Raw genomic sequence first — 23957 nt, forward strand, 5'->3', positions numbered from 1 at the left:
AATAATCTTATTGCGTCCATCAACGAAAGGTTGGGTATTTCTCCCTCAACTCCTCCAGTGGAGGGGTCAGCTTCACAGCAAGAGAAATCTCTATATATTGAGTACTTGTTTAGCACTCTGACTCCAGAGACGCAGTCCAGAAACGACACGCTTATCACGATAAGCGTTTCTCCGACCGTATTAATGAGACACGTGTCGCTCCCCCTGACGTGGTCAAGCGCTAGACCCAGTATCCAAATGTGGATCCCCCAATCTCCATGCTTGCAGCTAGATCTATAGTTGTAGTGGTGGATAGGACTTCACTTCAAAAGGCCATTGACAGGCAGATTGGCCTCTGGTTGCAATCTGTCTATGAAGCTATCGGCAGGTCGGCTGCTCCGGCAGTCGCAGCCGTGAAGGCACTCCAAGCTATTTCAGCTAGTATTGCGCAGAGGGTCGCTGTCACAGGTACTCTCGGTCCCAGCAGCGTCTTTAACTCGCAATGTCGGCATGGCGAATCATGCTGTTATTGCTGTCCGAGACTCTACGAGCCGGACGTCAGTGGCATCCGCCAACTCCGTGTTTTTACGCAGAGGCTAGTAGTTGAGAGATTGGAACAGAGGCTGCTTCCAACGAAGTGCTTAACCAGGTTGCCTTTATCTAGTGATAGTCTGTTGGTAAGGGTTGAATGAAATCATTCAACTATCCAAGACGACTCAAAAAGCCCAGAAGGGCATAGATTCCTAGCGGGCTCAATTCACGCCCGGGGAAGGCAGCCGGAGGATCCGCTACCAAAGCGTTTTCCTCATAATTTTCAGCCCTCTCACTCCGCAACCGCGGGGGGGCAGACTCCCCCGCTTTAGCGGCATTTACCTACCGCAGGTTGAGGGCCTGTGAGTGAGAGTCAGTTTGTTTTCAAACTACCGCACCGACCGAGCCGAGGCTCTTCTGCAGGCGGAAAGAGCGGTAATCCCTGTTCCTCTTCAGGAACCAGATACGCATTTTGCCCCGACCTGGTCGTGGTGCCAAAATAGGACGGCTCCTTCCGTCCCGTTCTGGACTTTATACTGTTTAACGAGCACGTGAAAACCAGGCGGTTCCGGATGGCATCACTCCGCTCCGTCATTGCCTCTCTGTCTCAAGGAGTTTTCCTAGCTTCAATAGACATCAGGATGCTTATCTACACGTGCCGATTGCTCCGAGGCACCGGCGTTGGCTACGATTCGTTATTAAAGACGAGAATATTTCGTTTCGTAGCCATACCCTTTGGCTGGCGACAGCCCCACGGGTGTTCACCAAGTTCGTGGCAGCAGAGGGAGCAGTCCCGCGCTCTCACGGTCACTCTGTGATCCTTTACTTGGGCAATCTACTGGTCAAGGCACTCTCCTTTACAAGCATGCCAACACAACCTGAACATGGCGCTGGACCCTTCCCAGAGTTTCGGGTGGGTCTTCAACTTTTCAAGGTTGAACCCAATCGCTGGCATCTCCTGGAGAGTTTTCACACTCTCTCAGCGATAGTGAAGCTTCCGCTGGACAAACAGCGTTCACTACAGACGAGGGGACAGTCTCTCCTTCAAGGAGGCGCCTCATCCAGAGGCGAGTTTTAGCTTTTCCAGACGGTCACGGACGTCGACGTCATGGCTTCTCGGCAACAACAAGGTCCCGATTTTCATGACGCGGTCTTACGATCAAAGAGCTCTGGCGACAGGCGCCTTGGCTCAGGATTGGTCACAGTTCCAGCTACCGATTGCTGCCACACCATCCTCGTCGCCCCAGACTGGCCGGGGAGGTCGTGGTACCGTGATCTGTGGCATCTCACCGTCTGGTCGACCGTGAGCACGACGTCATTGCCACCATGAGACGGGCTAGCCAGCCGCGGTCTGCCAAGATCTACCACAACTCGTGGAAGATATTCTTATCTTAGTGTTCTGCTCAGGGAGGGTCTCCCTGGCCATCGGCATTGCCTACTTTGCCTTCCCTCCTGCAATCTGGTTGGGAAAGAGGTTGGTCGCTCGGCTCCCTTTAAGGGCAAGTCTCGGCACTATCCGTGTTCTTTTCAGAAGCGTCTAGCACGTCTTCCTAAGGTGCGCACGTTACTACAGGGGGTTTGTCATATTGTGCCCCCGTACAGGCGGCCGTTAGATCCATGGGATCTGAACAGGGTACTAGTTGCTCTCCAGAAGCCGCATTTCGAGCCTCTGAGGGAAGTTTCCCTTTCGCGCCTGTCACAGAAAGTGGCCTTTCTGGTTGCGATCACGTCGCTTCGGCGAGTGTCTAAGCTGGCGGCTCTGTCATTCAAGGCTCCCTTCCTAGTGTTCCACCAGGACAAGGTAGTGCTGCGCCCTATTCAGGAGTTTCTCCCTAAGGTTGTATCCGCGTTTCTTCTTAATCGGGATATACCCTTTCCTTCCTTTTGTTCTCATCCGGTTCTCCGGTATGAAAAGGATTTACAGTTGTTAGTTCTGGTGAGAGCACTCAGAATCTACATTTCCCGCACGGCGCCCATGCGCCGCTCTGATGCATTTTTTGTCCTTGTCGCTGGTACGCGCAAGGGGTTGCAGGTTTCTAAAGCCACCATGGCTCGATGGATCAAAGAACCAATTCTTGAAGACTACCGTTCTGCGGGGCTTCCGGTTCCTTCAGGGCTGAAGGTCCATTCTACCAGAGCCGTAGGTGCGTTTTGGGCATTACGACACCAGGCTACGGCTCAACAGGTGTGCCAGGCAGCTACCTGGTCGAGTCTGCACACTTTCACCAAACATTATCAGGTGCATACCTATGCTTCGGCGGACGCCAGCCTAGGTAGAAGAGTCCTGCAGGCGGCAGTTGCCTCCATATAGGGGAGGGCTGTCTTGCAGCTCTAACATGAGGTATTTCTTTACCCACCCAGGGACAGCTTTTGGACGTCCCAATCGTCTGGGTCTCCCAATAGAGCGCTGAAGAAGAAGGGAATTTTGTTACTTACCGTAAATTCCTTTTCTTCTAGCTCTTATTGGGAGACCCAGCACCCGCCCTGTTGTCCTTCGGGATTTTTTTGTTGTTTGCGGGTACACATGTTGTTCATGTTGAACGGTTTTTCAGTTCTCCGATGTTACTCGGAGTTAATTTGTTTAAACCAGTTATTGGCTTTCCTCCTTCTTGCTTTGGCACTAAAACTGGAGAACCCGTGATATCACGGGGGGTGTATAGCCAGAAGGGGAGGGGCCTTACACTTTTTAGTGTAGTGCTTTGTGTGGCCTCCGGAGGGCAGTAGCTATACCCCAATCGTCTGGGTCTCCCAATAAGAGCTAGAAGAAAAGGAATTTACGGTAAGTAACAAAATTCCCTTCTCTCCCGACTCCACCGCATACATGCACACTCAGCGGCCGGTGGATGCTTCTCCCGATTCCACCGCATACATACACGCTCAGCCAAAAGATGCTTCTCCCGACTCCACCGCATACATGCACACTCAGCGGCCGGTGGATGCTTCTCCCGATTCCACCGCATACATACACGCTCAGCCAAAAGATGCTTCTCCCGACTCCACCGCATACATGCACACTCAGCGGCCAGTGGATGCTTCTCCCGATTCCACCGCATACATGCACGCTCAGCCAAAAGATGCTTCTCCCGACTCCACCGCATACATGCACACTCAGCGGCCGGTGGATGCTTCTCCCGATTCCACCGCATACATGCACGCTCAGCCAAAAGATGCTTCTCCCGACTCCACCGCATACATGCACACTCAGCGGCCGGTGGATGCTTCTCCCGATTCCACCGCATACATACACGCTCAGCCAAAAGCTGCTTCTCCCGACTCCACCGCATACATGCACACTCAGCGGCCGGTGGCTGCTTCTCCCGACTCCACCGCATACATGCACACTCAGCGGCCGGTGGCTGCTTCTCCCGACTCCACCGCATACATGCACACTCAGCGGCCGGTGGATGCTTCTCCGGACTGCACCGCATACATGCACACTCAGCGGCCGGTGGATGCTTCTCCCGACTCCACCGCATACATGCACACTCAGCGGCCGGTGGATGCTTCTCCCGACTCCACCGCATACATGCACACTCAGCGGCCGGTGGATGCTTCTCCGGACTGCACCGCATACATGCACACTCAGCGGCCGGTGGATTCTTCTCCCGACTCCACCGCATACATGCACACTCAGCGGCCGGTGGCTGCTTCTCCTGACTCCACCGCATACATGCACGCTCAGCCGACGGCTGCTTCTCCGGACTCCACCGCATACATGCACACTCAGCGGCCGGTGGCTGCTTCTCCGGACTCCACCGCATACATGCACACTCAGCGGCCGGTGGCTCGCCTGCATCTTCCTGTGATTAGATACTTGCTGCAGTGCGGGGATCGGGCTCCTCTCTAATTCTTCCTGTAAATGTTGCTGTATGTAATATTTTGATTTCGGGGATTTTCTGTGGAGACGTTTTGCATTGTTTCCAGGGGTGTCAGGATCTCTGCTTGCTGTCACTGAGTTGGGTCTCCATTGTTGGTTTCCAGGGGCGCAGATGTGTCTGTGTCCAGCTCCTGGACGTAGACCGCTTATATTCACCGACAGCAAGCAGAGATCTTGACCTCCACCGATTGAACCCTCAGCATCATTAAGGCTTCCGCTCTCTACGTTCTGCATACGCTGGAACAGGAGCATCCCTTTAATTTCCCGCCAGTGACCCCTTTTATGATGGAAACCTTCTCTTCTTTCTTTCTCCAGGAAAAAGGAAGAAGAGAAGCGGCGCCCCCGTCCCAGCAGGCGAAGAGCGGCGGCGGTGACTCCCTGGACGATTTCACTCTGTTACAGTGACGGGGAGGAGCCGTGCCGCCGTCCCCATAGTATGGTGGCGCCATCCGTCATGGCCGCCACAAGGGCGGAGCAACGATCACACGGACTAATGATTAGGCACTTGTTTTTAGTTTGATTGATGGTCACGAGGACGCGGTGCATGCGGAGGATTGGCGGCAGTCCCCACCCCGACTCTTAGTGGAATTACATCCAATACACCGATGGGGGGGTGCAGGATCAGTCACCCGCGCTGCGCTGTTACATTTCTGGACGCGGTTGGTGCCACGCTGGCGACAATGTCCCCATATACCTCCAATTCATGAGTGGGGGAAGGGGATGCATTTTGTGGAGTTCCTCTTTAATGCCCCCTTGTGCTCCTGTCGCGGCCAGTGCTACGTAGAAGAATGGCGCGGTCACGTGATGACGATGGCCTTCACGATGTTATGACGGAGCTGGACAAGATCGGACGCTTTCTCCAGATTTCATATTTTTTTATCTTTATTTTAGCGATTGTTATTAGCGCAGGGGGCGGAGTCAGGATATAAGAGGCGGGGTTTACTGCTCTCTATTCCGTCACCCGGACTCCTGCATTGTGTTGTAGCTCCAATCCTCAGGTCAAGATTCGTGCTCCAGTCACAACCAAAGCTGCAATTCACAATTCTGCCATCACATCACTTCCAGAGCTGCACTCACACTTCAGTCATTACATGTGACTGGAGTACAAGACGTAAAGGGACAACAGCATAATGACTACAGCTCTGGAGGATGACACGATGTAACAGCAGAATAGTGACTGCAGCTCTGGAGGACAAGACATGATGTAACAGCAGAATAGTGACTGCAGCTCTGGAGGACAAGACATGATGTAACAGCAGAATAGTGACTGCAGCTCTGGAGGATGACATGATGTAACAGCAGAATAGTGACTGCAGCTCTGGAGGACAAGACATGATGTAATAGCAGAATAGTGACTGCAGCTCTGGAGGACATGACATGATGTAACAGCAGAATAGTGACTGCAGCTCTGGAGGACAAGACATGATGTAATAGCAGAATAGTGACTGCAGCTCTGGAGGATGACCTGATGTAACAGCAGAATAGTGACTGCAGCTCTGGAGGTGACTGCAGGATAACATGCAATGTAACAGCAGAATAGTGACTGCAGCTCTGGAGGATGACATGATGTAACAGCAGAATAGTGACTGCAGCTCTGGAGGTGACTGCAGGATAACATGCAATGTAACAGCAGAATAGTGACTGCAGCTCTGGAGGATGAGACGTTCATCATATCTCCATGGATCATTTGCTGTGCATCATATGAATTTCGGCCTGTGACTCGCTGTAATGTGGGGTTCCCCTTTAAGTTTCATGCACTTTATAGACAATGTCTGTCGGGGAGTGCAGTGACCCCTCGGCTCTATAGACGGCGGGAGGCTCTCAGGTATTTGGCTCCAGTCACTCAGGTATTATCTGCAACATCTGCATCAAGGAATAAAGCTGTTTCTACCGACAGAGCGTTCTATTCACTGACTCCATCCAGTACTCCTGTTATATAGTCCATAATAAAACCAGAGCATGAAACGTAGGAAAGTGCGCATGCGGTGAAGGGTGGAGCTGTGCATACATGGAGTAGAGTGGAGTGGTGTAGGGTGGAGTTGTGCACGCATGGAGTATGGTGGAGTGGTATAGGGTGGAGCTGTGCACGCATGGAGTAGGGTGGAGTGGTGTAGGGTGGAGCTGTGCACGCATGGAGTAGGGTGGAGCTGTGCATGCATGGAGTAGGGTGGAGTGGTGTAGATGTGGAGCTGTGCACGCATGGAGTAGGGTGGAGTGGTGTAGGATGGAGTAGGGTGGAGTGGTGTAGGATGGAGTAGGGTGGAGTGGTGTAGGATGGAGTAGGGTGGAGTGGTGTAGGATGGAGTAGGGTGGAGTGGTGTAGGGTGGAGTGGTGTAGGGTGGAGTGGTGTAGGGTGGAGTGGTGTAGGGTGGAGTGGTGTAGGGTGGAGTGGTGTAGGGTGGAGTGGTGTAGGGTGGAGTGGTGTAGGGTGGAGTGGTGTAGGGTGGACCTGTACACGCATGGAGTAGGGTGGAGTGGTGTGGGGTGGAGCTGTGCACGCATGGAGTAGGGTGGAGTGGTGTAGGGTGGAGCTGTGCACGCATGGAGTAGGGTGGAGTGGTGTGGGGTGGAGCTGTGCACGCATGGAGTAGGGTGGAGTGGTGTAGGGTTGAGCTGTGCACGCATGGAGTAGGGTGGAGTGGTGTGGGGTGGAGCTGTGCACGCATGGAGTAGGGTGGAGTGGTGTGGGGTGGAGCTGTGCACGCATGGAGTAGGGTGGAGTGGTGTGGGGTGGAGCTGTGCACGCATGGAGTAGAGTGGAGTGGTGTAGGGTGGAGCTGTGCACGCATGGAGTAGGGTGGAGTGGTGTAGGGTGGAGCTGTGCGTGTAGGATTCTCACAGGTGGCACAGTCGTGGCTCCTCCCTGGCTTTCCATTGTTCCTGCTGTCAGTATTAATTGTACTAGGTAGAAGAAAACTCAGCAGGAAAGTTATTCCCCTTTAGGACCCAGGGGAGGACTCCTCCCACCCTGCTGCTGATAATCAGTATTCCCCTTGTGCTTATATACTCCCATCTTCCCTAGACTGGTGATATTATTCAGTTAATTCAGCTCTGATTGCAAGCAGGTGGCTTGTACTCATCTGTGGTATCGTGGCTCAAACATTGCTGAACTTCTACCTGAGTCATCTGTAGTACAAGTGCTTCTCAAAATTAGAATATCATCAAAAAGTGAATGTATTCAATACAAAAAGGGAAATGCATATATTATATAGTAATGACACAAAGAGGATCTATTCCTATGTTATATATAGTCATTACACACAGAGGGATCTATTTCTATATATTATATAGTCATTACACACACAGAGGGATCTATTCCTATATATTATATAGAGTCATTACACACAGAGGGATTTATTCCTATATATCATATAGAGTCATTACACACAGAGGGATTTATTCCTATATATCATATAGTCATTACACACAGAGGGATTTATTCCTTTTTATTATATAGTCATTACACACACAGAGGGATCTATTCCTATATATTATATAGAGTCATTACACACAGAGGGATTTATTCCTATATATCATATAGAGTCATTACACACAGAGGGATCTATTCCTATATATCATATAGTCATTACACACAGAGGGATTTATTCCTATATATCATATAGTCATTACACACAGAGGGATCTATTCCTATATATTATATAGAGTCATTACACACAGAAGGATTTATTCCTATATATTATATAGAGTCATTACACACAGAGGGATTTATTCCTATATATCATATAGTCATTACACACAGAGGGATCTATTCTTCTATATTATATAGAGTCATTACACACAGAGGGATCTATTCCTATATATTATATAGAGTCATTACACACAGAGGGATTTATTCCTATATATTATATAGAGTCATTACACACAGAGGGATCTATTCTTCTATATTATATAGAGTCATTACACACAGAGGGATCTATTCCTATATATTATATAGTCATTACACACAGAGGGATTTATTCCTATATATTATATAGTCATTACACACAGAGGGATCTATTCCTATATATTATATAGAGTCATTACACACAGAGGGATCTATTCCTATATATTATATAGTCATTACACACAGAGGGATTTATTCCTATATATTATATAGAGTCATTACACACAGAGGGATCTATTTCTATATATTATATATAGTCATTACACACACAGAGGGATCTATTCCTATATATTATATAGAGTCATTACACACAGAGGGATTTATTCCTATATATTATATAGTCATTACACACAGAGGGATTTATTCCTATATATTATATAGTCATTACACACAGGTATCTATTTCAGTTGTTTATTATATATTATATAGAGTCATTACACACAGAGGGAACTATTTCAGGTGTTTATTTCTGTTAATGCTGATTGTGGCTTACAGCCAATGAAAACTCAAGTCATTGTCTCAGAAAATTAGAATAATTATCACAAGACACCTGCAAAGGCTTTCTAAGCGTTTAAAATGGTCCCTTAGTCTGGTTCAGTGGCTACACAATCATGGGGAAGACTACTGACTTGACAGATGTCCAGAAGGCAGTCATTGACACACTCCACAAGGTGGGTAAGCCACAAAAGGTCATTGATAAAGAAGCCGGCTGTTCAGAGTGCTGTATCCAAGCATATTAATGGAAGGTTGAGTGGAAGGAAAAAGTGTGGTAGAAAAAGGTGCACAAACAATCGGGATACCCGCAGCCTTGATAGGATTGTTGAGAAAAGGTCAGTCAAATATTTGGTGGAGATTCACAAGGAGTGGACGCTGGTGGAGCCAGTGCTTCTAGAGGCACCACACACAGACGTGTCCAGGACATGGGCTACAAGCGTCCCATTCCTTGTGTCACCGCTCATGACCAATAGACAACGCCAGAAGCGTCTTACTTGGGACAAGGAGGAAAAGATCTGGCTGTTCTCAGGGTCCAAGCGGCTGTTTTCAGATGAAAGTAAATTTTGCATTTCATGTGGAAATCGCGGTCCCAGAGTCTGGAGGAAGAGTGGAGACCACAATCCAAGCTGCTGGGGTCTGGTGTGAGGTCTCCACAATCAGTGATGGTTTGGGGCCATGTCATCTGCTGGTGTAGCTCCACTGTGTGTTATCAAGGCCAGAGTCAGCGCAGCCGTCTACCAGGACATTGTACAGCATTTCATGCCTCCCTCTGCCGACAAGCTTTCTGGAGATGGAAGTGTCATTTTCCAGCAGGACTTGGCCCCTGTCCACACTGCCAAAAGTACCAATACCTGGTTTACTAACCACAGTATCACTGGGCTTGATTGGCAGCAAACTCACTGCGGGGTCGGTCCCTGGACGTTTCAGGCCTGAGATTAGCTGTGCACCAGCAGCGGTCACTGACTCCTAATGTTGGGGAGTCTATGGGTGCGCAGGTCCAGCCAGAGCCCAAAATTGCTCTCCCAGACAGGTTTGCAGGGGGTAGAGACAAAGAGACATATTTTTTTTTGCCTTTAAGGAGGCTTGTAAACTGTAGTTTAGGCTTTGGCCTTAACCCCCCCCGGAGATGAGGAGCAGCGGGTGGAGATTGTGATCTCATTGTTGCAGGGAGATCCACAATCCTGGGCTTTCTCGTTGCCCCATGGTTCCGGTTGTCTCCGGTCAGTGGATGAAATTTGAGGCCTTGGGTCTCATCTATCATGATCCTGACTGAGTCTCCTTGGCTGAGTCCAGGCTGCGTCGCCCCAGCAGGGCGATCAGTCAGCGGAGACTTAAGGGGACTTTACACGTTGCGACATCGCTACCGATATATCGTCGGGGTCATGTCATTAGTGACGCACATCCGGCGCCGTTAGCAACATCGCAGCGTGTAAAACCTAGGAGCAACGATCAACGATCGAAAAATCGCTCAAAAATAGTGAATGTTGACATGTCGCTCATTTCCTTAATATCGTTGCTGCCACAGGTACGATGTTGTTCATCGTTCCTGCAGCAGCACACATCGCTGTGTGTGACACCGCAGGAACGACGAACATCTCCTTACCTGCGTCCACCAGCAATGCGGAAGGAAGAAGGGCGGGATGTTACATCCCGCTCATCTCCGCCCCTCCTCTGCTATTGGGCGGCCGCTTAGTGACGCCGTAGTGACGTCGCTATGACGCTGAACGCACCTCCCCCTTGAAGGAGGGATTGTTCGGCAGTCACAGCGTCGCCGCTGCACAGGTATGTGCGTGTGACGCTGCGATAATGTTCGCTACGGCAGCGATCACCAAATGTCACATGTACGACAGGGGCAGGTGCTATCGCGCTTGATATCGCTAGCGATGTCGCAACATGTAAAGCCCCCTTTATTGTTCAGAAATTCGTAGATGGGAACCGACACTAAGTTGAGTGACCCGGCTCTCAGAAGACAATTCTGTCAGGGACTATCAGAGAAAGTGAAAGATGACTTGATTTACGAAACTCTTAAGTCCTTAGAGTCTGCCATGTCCGTGGCTATACGTGTGGACAGACGTCTCTGAGTTAAGACTGGTCAGACATTCTTCATGGAGACCTTCTCTCAGGGGTGGTACAACAATTGAGGGGTGCAATCTGGGGGTAAACCATCACTCATTGGTTTGGAGGAGCCCATGCAGCTAGGGGGAGCCACTACTTTGCATGTTCCCACTAAAATCCACAAAGAAGGGGGTATCATTTTTTGTGGTGAAAATTGTCACTTTATTGAGTCTGTCCCTCAATTCCTAAACAAAAAGGTTCATCGAGAACTCTGCTTACCCTTGGTGGTGTGGAGATGGACAATCAGGGTGTGTGTTTGTCTTCCACATGTTAGGCTATGTGCGCACGTTGCGTACTAGCCTGCAGAAATTTCTGCAGCGATCTGAAGAGCACATGTGCGCTTTAGATCGCTGCAGAAATGTCCGTAGTGAGCGCCGATTCCATGCGCTCTGCCTGCAGCTCCTGCCATAGACAGAGCAGGAGCTGCCGGCAAAGCGCAGGAAAGAAGTGACATGTCACTTCTTTTTGTGCAGCGCTTCGGCAGTAGCCGAAGCGCTGCGCTCTGAGACGCCACGTGCGCACGGCCCCTGCACAATCTCCATAGACTGTGCAGGGGACGCAGGACGCATGCAGTTACGCTGCGCTGCAAAGCGCAGCGTAACTGCATGAATTTACGCAACGTGCGCACATAGCCTAAATCTGTTTTCTGGAACAAAACGTCCGGACTGTATAATCTTTCTGGCCCATAGAGACAGGCCCTGAAAGATGACATTGCTGAGAGTCTGGAGAAGGAACATCTCAGACCTTCCTCTTCACGAGTGGTGGCAGGGTGGTTCTTCATTAAGAAGAAAGACTGGGGTCTCCACCCTTGTTTGATTTTCGGGAACTGAATCAGATTACCGTCCGAGACTCTTATTCTCTCCCTCTGATTCTGGATTTATTCAACCAGATTGTGGAGCTAAAGGGTTCTCCAAGTTGGACTTAAGGGGGCTACAATCTGGTTAGAATTAGAGAGGGGATGAATGGAAAGCGGCTTTCAATACACCTGAGGGACGTTTGGAAAGTCTGGTCATGCCATTTCTCCTCACTAATGCCCCTGTTTTCCAGCATTTTGTGAATGATATTTTTCACCATTTGGTGGGCAGGTTTGGGGTGGTTTATTTGGACGATATCTTGACCTACTCACCCGATATGGAGACACATCAGGTACATATTAAACAGGTATTACAGATTTTAAGAGATAACAAACTGTATGCCAAACTGGAGAAGTGGGTTTTCACTGTCCATGAGGTACAAGTTTTAAGTAACTATTGTCGTCTTCAGGTTTTCGGATGGATCCCGAGAAGGCCATACATGACTGGGATAGTCCAGAAAACCTGAAGGCATTACAGAACTTTCTGGGACTTACCAACTTTTACCTGAAATTTATTCAGAACTATTCAGTAATTGTAAAGCCTCTCACTGACATGACAAAAAAGGGATGGATTTCTCTAAATGGTTGGACTCTGCCAAGCAGACTTTTACCTCTTTAAAAAGATCTTTTTCCACAGCACCTATACTCAGTAAGCCTGTTTTGCGGACTTTTATCACTGAGGTTGATGCATATGCGTTGGGGGTGGGGGCTGTGTTGTCACAGGGTCCATCCCCTGGTAAATGTAGTCCATCTGTCATCTCGAGCCTGCCAAATGTCTCAGTCCCAGGCAAGCCATATGTTGTTTATTTTTTAACAGGTTTAATTTCTTCGGCGCTCCATTGGGAGACCCAGACGATTGGGTGTATAGCACTGCCTCCGGAGGCCACACAAAGCAATTACACTAAAAAGTGTAAGGCCCCTCCCCTTCTGGCTATACACCCCCAGTGGGATCACTGGCTCACCAGTTTTCTGCTTTGTGCGAAGGAGGTCAGACATCCATGCATAAGCTCCACTGTTCAGTCAGCAGTAGCTGCTGACTATATCGGATGGAAGAAAAGAGGGCCCATATGGGGCCCCCAGCATGCTCCCTTCTCACCCCACTTGTGGTTTGTAAGGTTGAGGTACCTATTGCTGGTACGGAGGCTGGAGCCCACATGCTGTTTTCCTTCCCCATCCCCCTGAGGGGCTCTGAGGAAGTGGGATCTTTCCGGCCACCAAGCCCTGAGGCCGGGCTCCATCCACAGACCCATAGAACCTGCTGGATGTGGAGCGGGAGTGCCGTTCAGGGACAAGGCCCTGCAACTTTCAGGTACTCTGTGTCCCCGTATGGCAGGCCACGCACACTCCAGGCTTGCTGGGTGTGCTAGTGCGCCGGGGACTGTAGCGCTGTGCGCTGGGCTTATAGTCCCTGCAGATTACTGGGGGACTTTACGTGTGGGGACCGCCGCGCCGACCGCCCCTGGAGCGGCGGCGCAGCTGCAACTTGTAGTGCGCCGGGGACGCGCCGACCGCGCTTTTACGGCGGCGGCGCTTCTAACTTTAGTCCCCGGCTTTTGCGGCCTAGCGCCGCTTCGTTCCCGCCCCCACCCTGTCACTCAGGGACAGGGAGAGACGCTGTTCTATAGCAGCGCCGAGGGCTGGAGCCTTATTTGCATTCTCCAGCCCCCTTTACTAGACACAGTGGGCGCCGGGTTCCCGCTCTTGTCTCGGGCACGCCCTCGGCCCGCCCCTCTCCTCTGGACGCCGGCAGCCATTCCGGCACGCAGAGCGGGAAAACGGAGACACTGAGCTACCAGCACAGGATTCCGGCGCCACACACCCGCTTTTGTGCGGGCGGTAAGCGGCAACTAAAGTGCTGACCCACTAATGCCGAAGTGTCCTGTTGTACTTTTGTACGGTCGCTATTCAGGATGCAGACCTAGAAACAGCAGCAAAAGATCAGGGGTGCTAAAGCACAGACTCTATATGCTGCTTGTCTTGCATGTGCTGCAGTGTCATGTGTCCTTTATGCTTGTATGCTTTACATTGCACTGTAAGGGCTATTCTTGGCTGTCTACCCGCCTAGATGGCTAGACAGCGGCAGCAAACAGCAATGGTGCTAAGGCACAAGTTTTCAATGCTGCTTGGATTGCATGTACTGCAGAGTTTATTTTCATGCTTGTACATTCACTGCATGTCGCTATTCTTGGCTAATGCTCCTTGATGACTAGACAACAGCAGCAGAAAAGCAAGGGTGCTAAGGCACAAGCTTTCAATGCTGCTTGGATTGCATGTGCTGCAGTGGTTATTTTCATGCTTGTATGCTATACATTCACTGTATGTCGCTTTTCCTGGCTAATGCTCCTGAATAACTAGACAACGGCAGCAGAAAAGCAAAGGTGCCAAGGCACAGGCTTTCTATGCTCCTTGTACTGCATGTGCTGAAGTGTTTATTGTACTTCATGCTTGTATGCTATACATTGCACTGTACGGTCGCTATTCTTGGCTAATGCTCCTAGATGGCTAGACAGCAACAGCAAAAAAAAAAAAAAAAAGCATGGGTGCCAAGGCACAGGCTTTCTATGCTCCTTGTACTGCATGTGCTGAAGTGTTTATTGTACTTCATGCTTGTATGCTATACATTGCACTGTACGGTCGCTATTCTTGGCTAATGCTCCTAGATGGCTAGACAGCAACAGCAAAAAAAAAAAAAAAAAAAAAAGCATGGGTGCCAAGGCACAGGCTTTCTTTGCTGCTTGTACTGCATGCGACTGTTCCAGGACCCCAAGTGTGTGCAATTACTCAACGGGGTCTCTGCTACAGGTGGCCAAAAGAACCACCTGTGATCCCTGTCCAGGGACAGGGACGGAGTTGCAGTTTCCGCTGATATATTGTCTGTGGCTATGACTAACATCTTACAGACTTTGCAGTCCAGACAGACCTTGGGCAATGTTGATTCAATGCCCCTGGCCACCCTGATTTCGCAACAAATCATGGCTCCAGGAGGGTCCCATGCATCCCAGGGTGCAGGCTCTGACACGGACGACAGTCCCAGACGGCCTAAGCGAGCTCCCTAAGAACGGCCCTCGACTTCATCACAGTACTCTCTGTATGATGAGGCAGACGTAGCTGTTCAGGACTCTGATCCTGAGACCGCTCTCAATCCGGATACACCGGATGGTGACGCTATAGTGAATAATCTTATAGCGTCCATCAATGGAAGGTTGGGTATTTCTCCCTCAGCTCCTCCAGTGGAGGGGTCAGCTTCACAGCAAAAGAAATCCCTATTTCGGTATCTCAAGCGTATATTGAGTACTTTTCTGGTCACTCTGACTCCAGAGAAGCAGTCCAGGAACATCACGCTTATCCCGATAAGCGTTTCTTCAACCGTATTGAAGATACGCGTTGTCTCTTCCCCCCTGACGTGCTCAAGCGCTCCAAGGGTGGATCCCCCAATCTCCAGGCTTGCGGCTAGATCTATAGTTGCAGTGGAAGATGGGACTTCACTTAAAGATGCCATTGACAGACAGATAGCCCTATCGGCGGGTCGGTTGCCCCGGCATTCGCAGCCATAGAGGCACTCCAAGCTATTTCAGCTAGTATTGCGCAGAGGGACGCGGTCACATGTACATCTTGGCCGCAGTAACGTCCTTCACCTCGCAATGTCGGCATTGCGACTCAAGCTGTTTATGCTGTCCTGGACTCTACGAGCCGTACGTCAGTGGCGTCCGCCAACTCCGTGTTGTTACGCTCCTAGTGTTAAGGGATTGGAGTAGATGCTGCTTCCACAAAAGTGCTTAACCAGATTGCCTTTATCTGGTGACAGACTGTTTCGTGAGCGGTTGGATTAAATCATTCAACTGTCCAAGGGTACGGATTCTTCCTTACCCCAGCTATCAAACAAGACCCATCAGGAGAAGGGACAGTCGAGGTTTCGGTCCTTCCCAGGCTCGGGCACGTCCCAATTGCCCTCGTCCAACAGGACTCAAAAGGCTCAGAGGGGCGCAGGTTCCTGGCGGGCTCAATCACGCCCGGAGAAGGCAGCCGGAGGAACCGCTACCAAGGCGGTTTCCTCATGACTTTCAGCCCTCTCTCTCCGCGTCCGCGGTCGGTGGCAGACTCCCCCGCTTTAGCGACATTTAACTGCCACAGGTCAATGGCCGGTGGGTGAGAGACAGTTTGTCGCAAAAACTTCCTCACCGGCCGAGCCGAGGCTCTTCTGCAGGCAGTAGGAGTCGTAATCCCGGTTCCTCCTCAGGAACAAGAGACACTTTTTACTCCGATCTGGTCGGGGTGACAAAATAGGACGACTCCTTCCGTTCCGTTCTGGACCTTAAACTGCTCAACAAGCACGTGAAAACCAGGCGGTTCCGGATGTAACCCTCCGCTCCGTCATTGCCTCAATGTCTCAAGGAGATTTCCTAGCATCAATAGACATCAGGATGCTTATCTCCACGTGCCGATTGCTCCAGAGCACCGGCGTTTGCTACGATTCGTTATTGAAGACGAGCATCTTCGGTTCGTAGCCCTACCCTTCGGTCTGGCAACAGCCCCACGGGTTTTCACCAAGTTCATGGCAGCAGTGGGACCACTCCCGCACTCTCAGGGTCACCCTGTGATCCCTTACTTAGACCATCTACTTGTCAAGGCACTCTTTTAAGAGGCATGCCAACACAGCCTGAACATGGCGCTGGAGACTTCCCAGAGTTTCGGGTGGGTCCTCAACTTTTCAAAGTTAAACCCAATCGCTGGCATATCTTAGCTTGGGGTTTCACACTCCCTCAGCGATGGTGAAGCTTCCACTGGACAAACAGCGGTCACTACAGACGGGGGTGCAGTCTCTCCTTCAAGGAGACACCTCATCCAGAGGCAGTCCCTTTCACGCAGTTTCATCTGCGTCCACTTCAATAGAACATTCTTCGCTTATGGGAGGGGAAGTCGATGTCCCTACACAGGAACGTCCCCCTTTCTCAGACGATCAAGGACTCTCTTCAGAGGAGTCCACTCTTCAGATCAATTGTCTGGAGCTCTGGGCAGTGCATATGGCACTGCAAGACTTCCTGCAGTGGCTGGAAGGCAAACAGATCCGAATTCAGTCGGACAATCCACAGCGGTGGCATACATCAACCACCAAGGCGGACTACGCAGTCGGCGAGCCTCCCAGGAAGTCCGCCGGATTCTGCTAGGGGTGGAAGACAGAGCATACACCATATCCGCAGTTCACATCCCGGGCGTAGAAAACTGGGAAGCAGACTTCCTCAGTCACCAGGGCGTGGACGCAGGAGAATGGTCTCTGCACCCGGACGGGTTTCACGAATCGGCACAACAGCAAGGTCCCGGTTTTCATGACGATCAAAGAGCTCTGGCGACAGGCATCTCACGGTCGGTCAACCGTGGGCACTACCAGACCGGCCAGACTTACTGTCCCAAGGGCCGTTTTTCCATCTGAATTCTACGGCCCTGAACCTACTGTGTGGCCATTGCGTCCTAGATCCCAGTGTCCTCAGGATTATCCCACGGGGTCGTTGCCACCATGAGACAGGCTATGAAGCCCACGTCTGCTAAGATCTACCACGGAAGTGGAAGATTTTCTTTTACTGGTGCTCTGTACAAGGAGTGTCCCCCTGGCCATTGGCATTGCCTACTTTTCTTTCCTTCCTGCAATCTGGGTTGGAAAAGGGCTTGTCGCTCGGCTCCCTTAAAGGGCAAGTCTCGGCGCTATTGGTGTTTTTTTCAGAAGCGTCTAGCACGACGTCCGCAGGTACGCACGTTCCTGCAGGGGGTTTGGTCATATCGTCCCCCCGTACGAGCGGCCGTTAGATCCATGGGATCTAAACAGGGTACTAGTTGCTCTCCAGAAGCCGCCTTTCGAGTCTCTGACGGATGTTTCACTCTCTCGACTATCACGGAAAGTGGCCTTTCTGGTAGCGATCACGTCTCTTCGGAGAGTGTCTGAGCTAGCAGCGCTGTCATCCAAGGCTCCCTTCCTGGTGGTCCACCAGGACAAGGTAGTGCTGCGCCCCATTCAGGAGTTTCTCCCTAAGGTAGTATCCTCGTTTCATATTAATCAGGATATCTCCTTACCTTCTTTTTGTCCTCATCCGGTTCTCCGGTATGAAAAGGATTTACATTTGTTAGATCTGGTGAGAGCACTCAGAATCTACATTTCCCGCACGGCGCCCCTGCGCCGCTCTGATGCACTCTTTGTCCTTGTCGCTGGCCAGCGCAAGGGGTCGCAGGCTTCCAAAGCCACCCTGGCTCGATGGATCAAAGAACCAATTCTTGAAGCCTACCGTTCTGCTGGGCTTCCGGTTCCATCAGGGCTGAAGGCCCATTCTACCAGAGCCGTGGGTGCGTCCTGGGCATTACGACACCAGGCTACGGCTCAACAGGTGTGCCAGGCAGCTACCTGGTCGAGTCTGCACACTTTCACCATACATTATCAGGTGCATACCTATGCTTCGGCGGACGCCAGCCTAGGTAGAAGAGTCCTGCAGGCGGCAGTTGCCTCCCCGTAGGGGAGGGCTGTCTTTGCAGCTCTAACATGAGGTATTTCTTTACCCACCCAGGGACAGCTTTTGGACGTCCCAATCGTCTGGGTCTCCCAATGGAGCGCCGAAGAAGAAGGGAATTTTGTTACTTACCGTAAATTCCTTTTCTTCTAGCTCCTATTGGGAGACCCAGCACCCGCCCTGTTGTCCTTCGGGATTTTTGGTGGTTTTTCGGGTACACATGTTGTTCATGTTGAATGGTTTTTCAGTTCTCCGACGTTACTTCGGAGTGAATTTGTTTAAACCAGTTATTGGCTTTCCTCCTTCTTGCTTTTGCACTAAAACTGGTGAGCCAGTGATCCCACTGGGGGTGTATAGCCAGAAGGGGAGGGGCCTTACACTTTTTAGTGTAATTGCTTTGTGTGGCCTCCGGAGGCAGTGCTATACACCCAATCGTCTGGGTCTCCCAATAGGAGCTAGAAGAAAAGGAATTTACGGTAAGTAACAAAATTCCCTTCTTTGCTGTCACTTACCGTACAAGGATTAAAAACATCAAAGCAGATCCATTATCCCGAAGCTTCACTGGTGGTAGTGATCATATGAGCCTGCGACCTATTTTGTAGAAGGGGGTGGTCGTCTCGGCCTTGTGCACAGACCTGGAGGGGGAGGTGTTGGAGGCTCATGAGGACGCCCTGGCCTCTTGCCCTTCAAGGAGGTTGTTCGTTCCACCCAATTTGCGCCGTAAACTAATTAGGTAACATCACAATTCTGTACTTGCAGGTCATTCTTGTAGAAAAACAACCTCTGACCTACTGTCTCGTCATTTTTGGTGGCCAAGGTTGCATCAGGATGTGGTTAACTGTGTGTCTGCTTGCAGTATTTGCGCATGGTCCAAAGTAGCACATACTGATCCATTGGGATCTCTCCTGCCATTGCCTATCCAAAATAGACCATGGACGCATTTATCCATGGATTTCATTACTGACCTGCCTTCGTCTTCTGGAAAGACTGTGGTTGTGGATAGGTTCAGTAAGTTGACGCATTTCATCGCGTTGCCGGCACTTCCGAATGCCAAGACTCTGGCTCAGGTGTTCATCAATGAGATTGTGAAGCTGCACAGGATTCCTTCCGACGTGGTCTCAGATCAGGGAACTCAGGTTGTTTCCAAATTTTGGAAAGCATCTTGTTCTTGGCTTGCAGTTGTCTTTCTCTTCTGCCTTCCATGCTCAGTCGAATGGGCAGACAGAGCGCATAAATCAAAATTTGGAAACTTATTTATGATTAGCCAAATTTGCTTTCAATAATCATCACCAGGAGTCTACTGGCAAGTCACCATTCTTTGGTGCAGACGGTTTTCATCCACAATTTGGTATCTTTAGTGGTAGAGGGGCTTCAGGAGTTCCTGAGGAGGAGAGTTTTGCCTCATCCCTCTCTTCTGTATGTCAAGGGGTTCAGAGTAATTTGAAGCGCATGGGAGACAGATACAAACGTATGGCTGACAAACGATTGCCTGGTTCTCTCTTTCTTCTTTTCCTCCTCCTCTTCCCCTCCTTCTCTCTTTCCATGCTCCACCTCTTTTTTTTCCTCCTCCTCTTCTTCTTTCCCTCCTCCTTGTCTTCTCTTTCCCTCCTCCTCGTCTTCTCTTTCCCTCCTCCTCGTCTTCTCTTTCCCTCCTCCTCGTCTTCTCTTTCCCTCCTCCTCGTCTTCTCTTTCTTTCCTCCTCGTCTTCTCTTTCCCTCCTCCTCGTCTTCTCTTTCCCTCCTCCTCGTCTTCTCTTTCCCTCCTCCTCGTCTTCTCTTTCCCTCCTCCTCGTCTTCTCTTTCCCTCCTCCTCGTCTTCTCTTTCCCTCCTCCTCGTCTTCTCTTTCCCTGCTCCTCGTCTTCTCTTTCCCTCCTCCTCGTCTTCTCTTTCCCTCCTCCTCGTCTTCTCTTTCCCTCCTCCTCGTCTTCTCTTTCCCTCCTCCTCGTCTTCTCTTTCCCTCCTACTCGTCTTCTCTTTCCCTCCTCCTCGTCTTCTCTTTCCCTCCTCCTCGTCTTCTCTTTCCCTCCTTCTTTCCCTCCTTCTTTCCCTCCTCCTTTCCCTCCTCCTTTCCCTCCTCCTTTCCCTCCTCCTTTCCCTCCTCCTTTCCCTCCTCCTTTCCCCCCTCCTTTCCCCCCTCCTTTCCCCCCTCCTTTCCCCCCTCCTTTCCCCCCTCCTTTCCCCCCTCCTTTCCCCCCTCCTTTCCCCCCTCCTTTCCCCCCTCCTTTCCCCCCTCCTTTCCCCCCTCCTTTCCCCCCTCCTTTCCCCCCTCCTTTCCCCCCTCCTTTCCCTCCTCCTTTCCCCCCTCCTTTCCCTCCTCCTTTCCCTCCTCCTTTCCCTCCTCCTTTCCCCCCTCCTTTCCCCCCTCCTTTCCCTCCTCCTTTCCCTCCTCCTTTCCCCCCTCCTTTCCCTCCTCCTTTCCCTCCTCCTTTCCCTCCTCCTTTCCCTCCTTTTCCTTGTCTTCTCTTTTCCTCCTACTCACTTTTTTCCTTCCTCCTCTCTCCTTCCTCATCCTCTCCTAATCTTCTTTTTTTTTTTCTCTTCTTCATTTCCCTTCCCTGTCTTGTTGCTTTGACTTTTCCTCGTCTTGTGTTTCTGAGAAGCGACCCTGAGCTGCGCAGCCACAAGCCGTGGACTGTGGGTACCTGCCGGATGTCGCCTGACCCTCCTGCCCACTTCCTGTACGTTTCACGATTACTCTGACTGTGGTGGTGGCTGCCGGACATTGAGTGTCGCCCCCCTCCCTGCCCCCCTTACATGCTCATGTCATGCCAGTTGGACCACGCTCCAGTCCCTACCAGAGCTACATTTATAGTCCATTAATGACACTGACAATCGTTGGTATGTCATACTATAGTCACATCCGAAGCAGTATTCATTATGTTAGAGTTCACTATGGATTTTTTTTTATCTTTTGCTGTGATCAGGAGTCGTCTTTTGCTCCAGTCACATCCAGAGCTGCAGTAATGATGGAGAAGCTTTAAATCCCTTGCTTTCTTCTTCCATGTTCTCCGGTCACTTCTAGAGCTGCTTTGTTGTTCAGTTTTCGGGGGGAGGGGGGGGGGGGTAGTGGAGAGGGGTCACTGGAGGTAGAACAATATTGTGTTCCAGTGTGCGGCGCCCGGCGCGGCTCTGCGGTGGCTGACAAGGCTCTGTGGGGCGGCTCTGTGCGGTGGCTGACAAGGCTCTGTGCGGTGGCCAACACGGCTCCCTGTGGGGCGGCTCCCTATGCGGTTGCCGGCGCGGCTCCCTCTGCTCCCCGGCAAGGCTCTGAGCGGCCGCTCGGTGCTGCCTGGAAAGGCTCTGTGCAGCGGCCTGCGCTGCTGTGTGCTGGTGCTCAAGATATCAGCGGTAAGTTCTTCAAATAATGGCGCCCATAGTCGGCGCATGCGCAGATAGAGCTCTCGACTCAAGCTCCCATCTGCGCAAGCGCCGACTGCGGCTGCCATTTCTTTGAAGTCCGCACCGCCGACATCTTCAGAATGGCCAGTGCCCGCAGCAAGCACTAGCACACAGCAGCACCGGCTGCCCCAGCACAGCAGCGCAACAGCACACAGGAGCGCCGTCCACCCCAGCACAGCTCCACAGTGAGTATCTGGGCCCCCCTCTGCACTGCCCGTAGCATGGACCTGCTCCACCACCGCCGCTGCCTCCTGTGACCCCTTGCTCCACCACTGCTGCTGCCCCCCACCGGATTATAAAACAGATTTTTACTTTTTTATTTTATTTTTTTTTAACTTTTTTAGCTCTAAATTTGGGGTGCGTCTTATAATCCGGTGCGTCTTATAAAACGAAAAATACGGTAATCATTTGTGCTGATTCTGCGACATATGATTGCAGCTCTGGGGGTGACTGGAGGATAAGACTCCATAGTATCAGGACAGCAAAATCCTCGGGGTGTTTGTAGTCTGTATTTATGGAAACTCACAAGTCTGCAGAAGAGCTGAAAATGCCAAACGGGTGATGTTTTGATTATTTGTAAATTTGTTAGTTTATTTTTCCAGTTAGAGCAATAAAGCCATAAGTAAAGTGATGTGTGCGGCCGGTGATGTTTGGCCGGTGATGTGTGCGGCCGGTGATGTGTGCGGCCGGTGATGTGTGCGGCCGGTGATGTGTGCGGCCGGTGATGTGTGCGGCCGGTGATGTGTGCGGCCGGTGATGTGTGCGGCCGGTGATGTGTGCGGCCGGTGATGTGTGCGGCCGGTGATGTGTGCGGCCGGTGATGTGTGGCTGGCGGTGCCTCGGTTGCCCCGTGCTCCTCACTTCTGTCCCTCTCTTCCCAGGCTCTGGAGCAGGAGCGGCAGCAGAACTTCCTCCATCTCCTTCAACTGGACAATGAGGTTCTGATCCCCAACCAGGAGCTCATAGAGTGCCGGATCTGCTACATGGAGGTCCCTGCGGGGGCCGGGGTCCTGCTGCGCGAGTGTCTGCACAGCTTCTGTAGGTGGGTGGTTTCACCAATCAGCCGTAACATTACAACCATCCACCTGATATAGCGTTCCCTCCCTGACTGACCGAGACACTTCCTATGCCGGGGGCCACCAGTGGTGTCTGGCAGCAGATCAGCTGCTGGGTGCGGCCTCTGTGGATCTGACTTGGTTTCTAGATCTTCTCACTGATGATGGATCAGATGGAGATCTGGAAATCTAGAGACAAGTTAATGTCCCAAAATCTTTTCACACCAGAAAGCCTCCCCCAAAACACCCATATTTCTCTTGGAACACCGCACAAGATTTACTGTATACTGAGACAACCCTAACAGTCCCAAGAGTATGCCAGGATCACCATACGAAAAAAGCCGTATACCAGGAACACCCCACGAGACCGGCCGTGCGCCGGGAGCGCCCAACGACACCAGCCGTGCGCCGGGAGCGCCCAACGACACCATCTGTGTGCTGGGAACACACTGCAAAACCTGATGATTTGTCGGTTCTCTATCCCAAATAAGAATTATCTATCTTAAATCCCCCTTCACCCCCGCTAGTTGCCATTGTCACCACATGGTTAGTTATGTCACTGTTGTAATGTCTTGCCTGGTTGGTGTATGTGGCTCATACTATATTACTCCATCAGTGCCCCCCCATCATCCCGCCGCTGCCCCCGTATGTGCCAGGCTCGTGCTCGGCTTTCAGGATCCTCTACTTTTGATTTTATCATTGCCCTTAGATTGTGAGCTCCTGTGACGAGTGCTGTGTACTCGGGTTACATTTTGTGTCTCCTCCACAGGGAATGTCTGAGACAAGTCGTTAACTGCTGTGAGGATCCTGAGGTGTCCTGTCCTTATCGGGATGATACTTATGCCTGTGACCGGAAGCTGCAGCAGAGGGAGGTCCGAGCGGTGAGTAGTGGATGAGTCCTGACAGTGGAGGACACGTGCAGCTGTGGGGGGCTCATCACAAAGCTGACCCCCCAAGAGATGAGTTCACACCTAATGAGTAATGTGCCCCTCGAGGTCGTAGGTGACAAGGAGGCAAAGAGGAGTTCAGGAAGCCCAAGGAGAGTACGATCTGACAGCGCCACCATTCATGCCTGCGCAACCTTCTCCACACCGTCCTCTTCCTCTTATGCACTTTTCCTTCCCACCCCTTATCCGTTACTCCTTCTCTCCTTTATTTCACCCTTCTATACTCTAGTCCTTATTTCCCTTTTCTTTTTCTCTCTCCTCCTCCTCATTCTCTATTCCCTCTGACTTTTTTCTCTTAATTGTTCCCCTT

The 23957-nt window shown here is 51.1% G+C and overlaps 1 protein-coding gene across 1 annotated transcript in view; it reads left to right on the top strand.

Moving 5' to 3' along the window:
* LOC142316928 (ranBP-type and C3HC4-type zinc finger-containing protein 1-like) overlaps positions 1–23957 on the top strand; it is a 77980-nt gene that overhangs the window by 37664 nt on the left and 16359 nt on the right. Inside the window, exons 8-9 of the mRNA XM_075352701.1 lie at positions 22527–22687; positions 23470–23581. Coding sequence (XP_075208816.1) covers positions 22527–22687; positions 23470–23581 — 273 coding nt within the window. The remainder of the gene's footprint in view (positions 1–22526; positions 22688–23469; positions 23582–23957) is intronic.

This window comes from Anomaloglossus baeobatrachus, chromosome 6 (genome assembly GCF_048569485.1).
Source record: "Anomaloglossus baeobatrachus isolate aAnoBae1 chromosome 6, aAnoBae1.hap1, whole genome shotgun sequence".
In the NCBI taxonomy this organism is placed as follows: Eukaryota; Metazoa; Chordata; class Amphibia; order Anura; family Aromobatidae; genus Anomaloglossus; species Anomaloglossus baeobatrachus.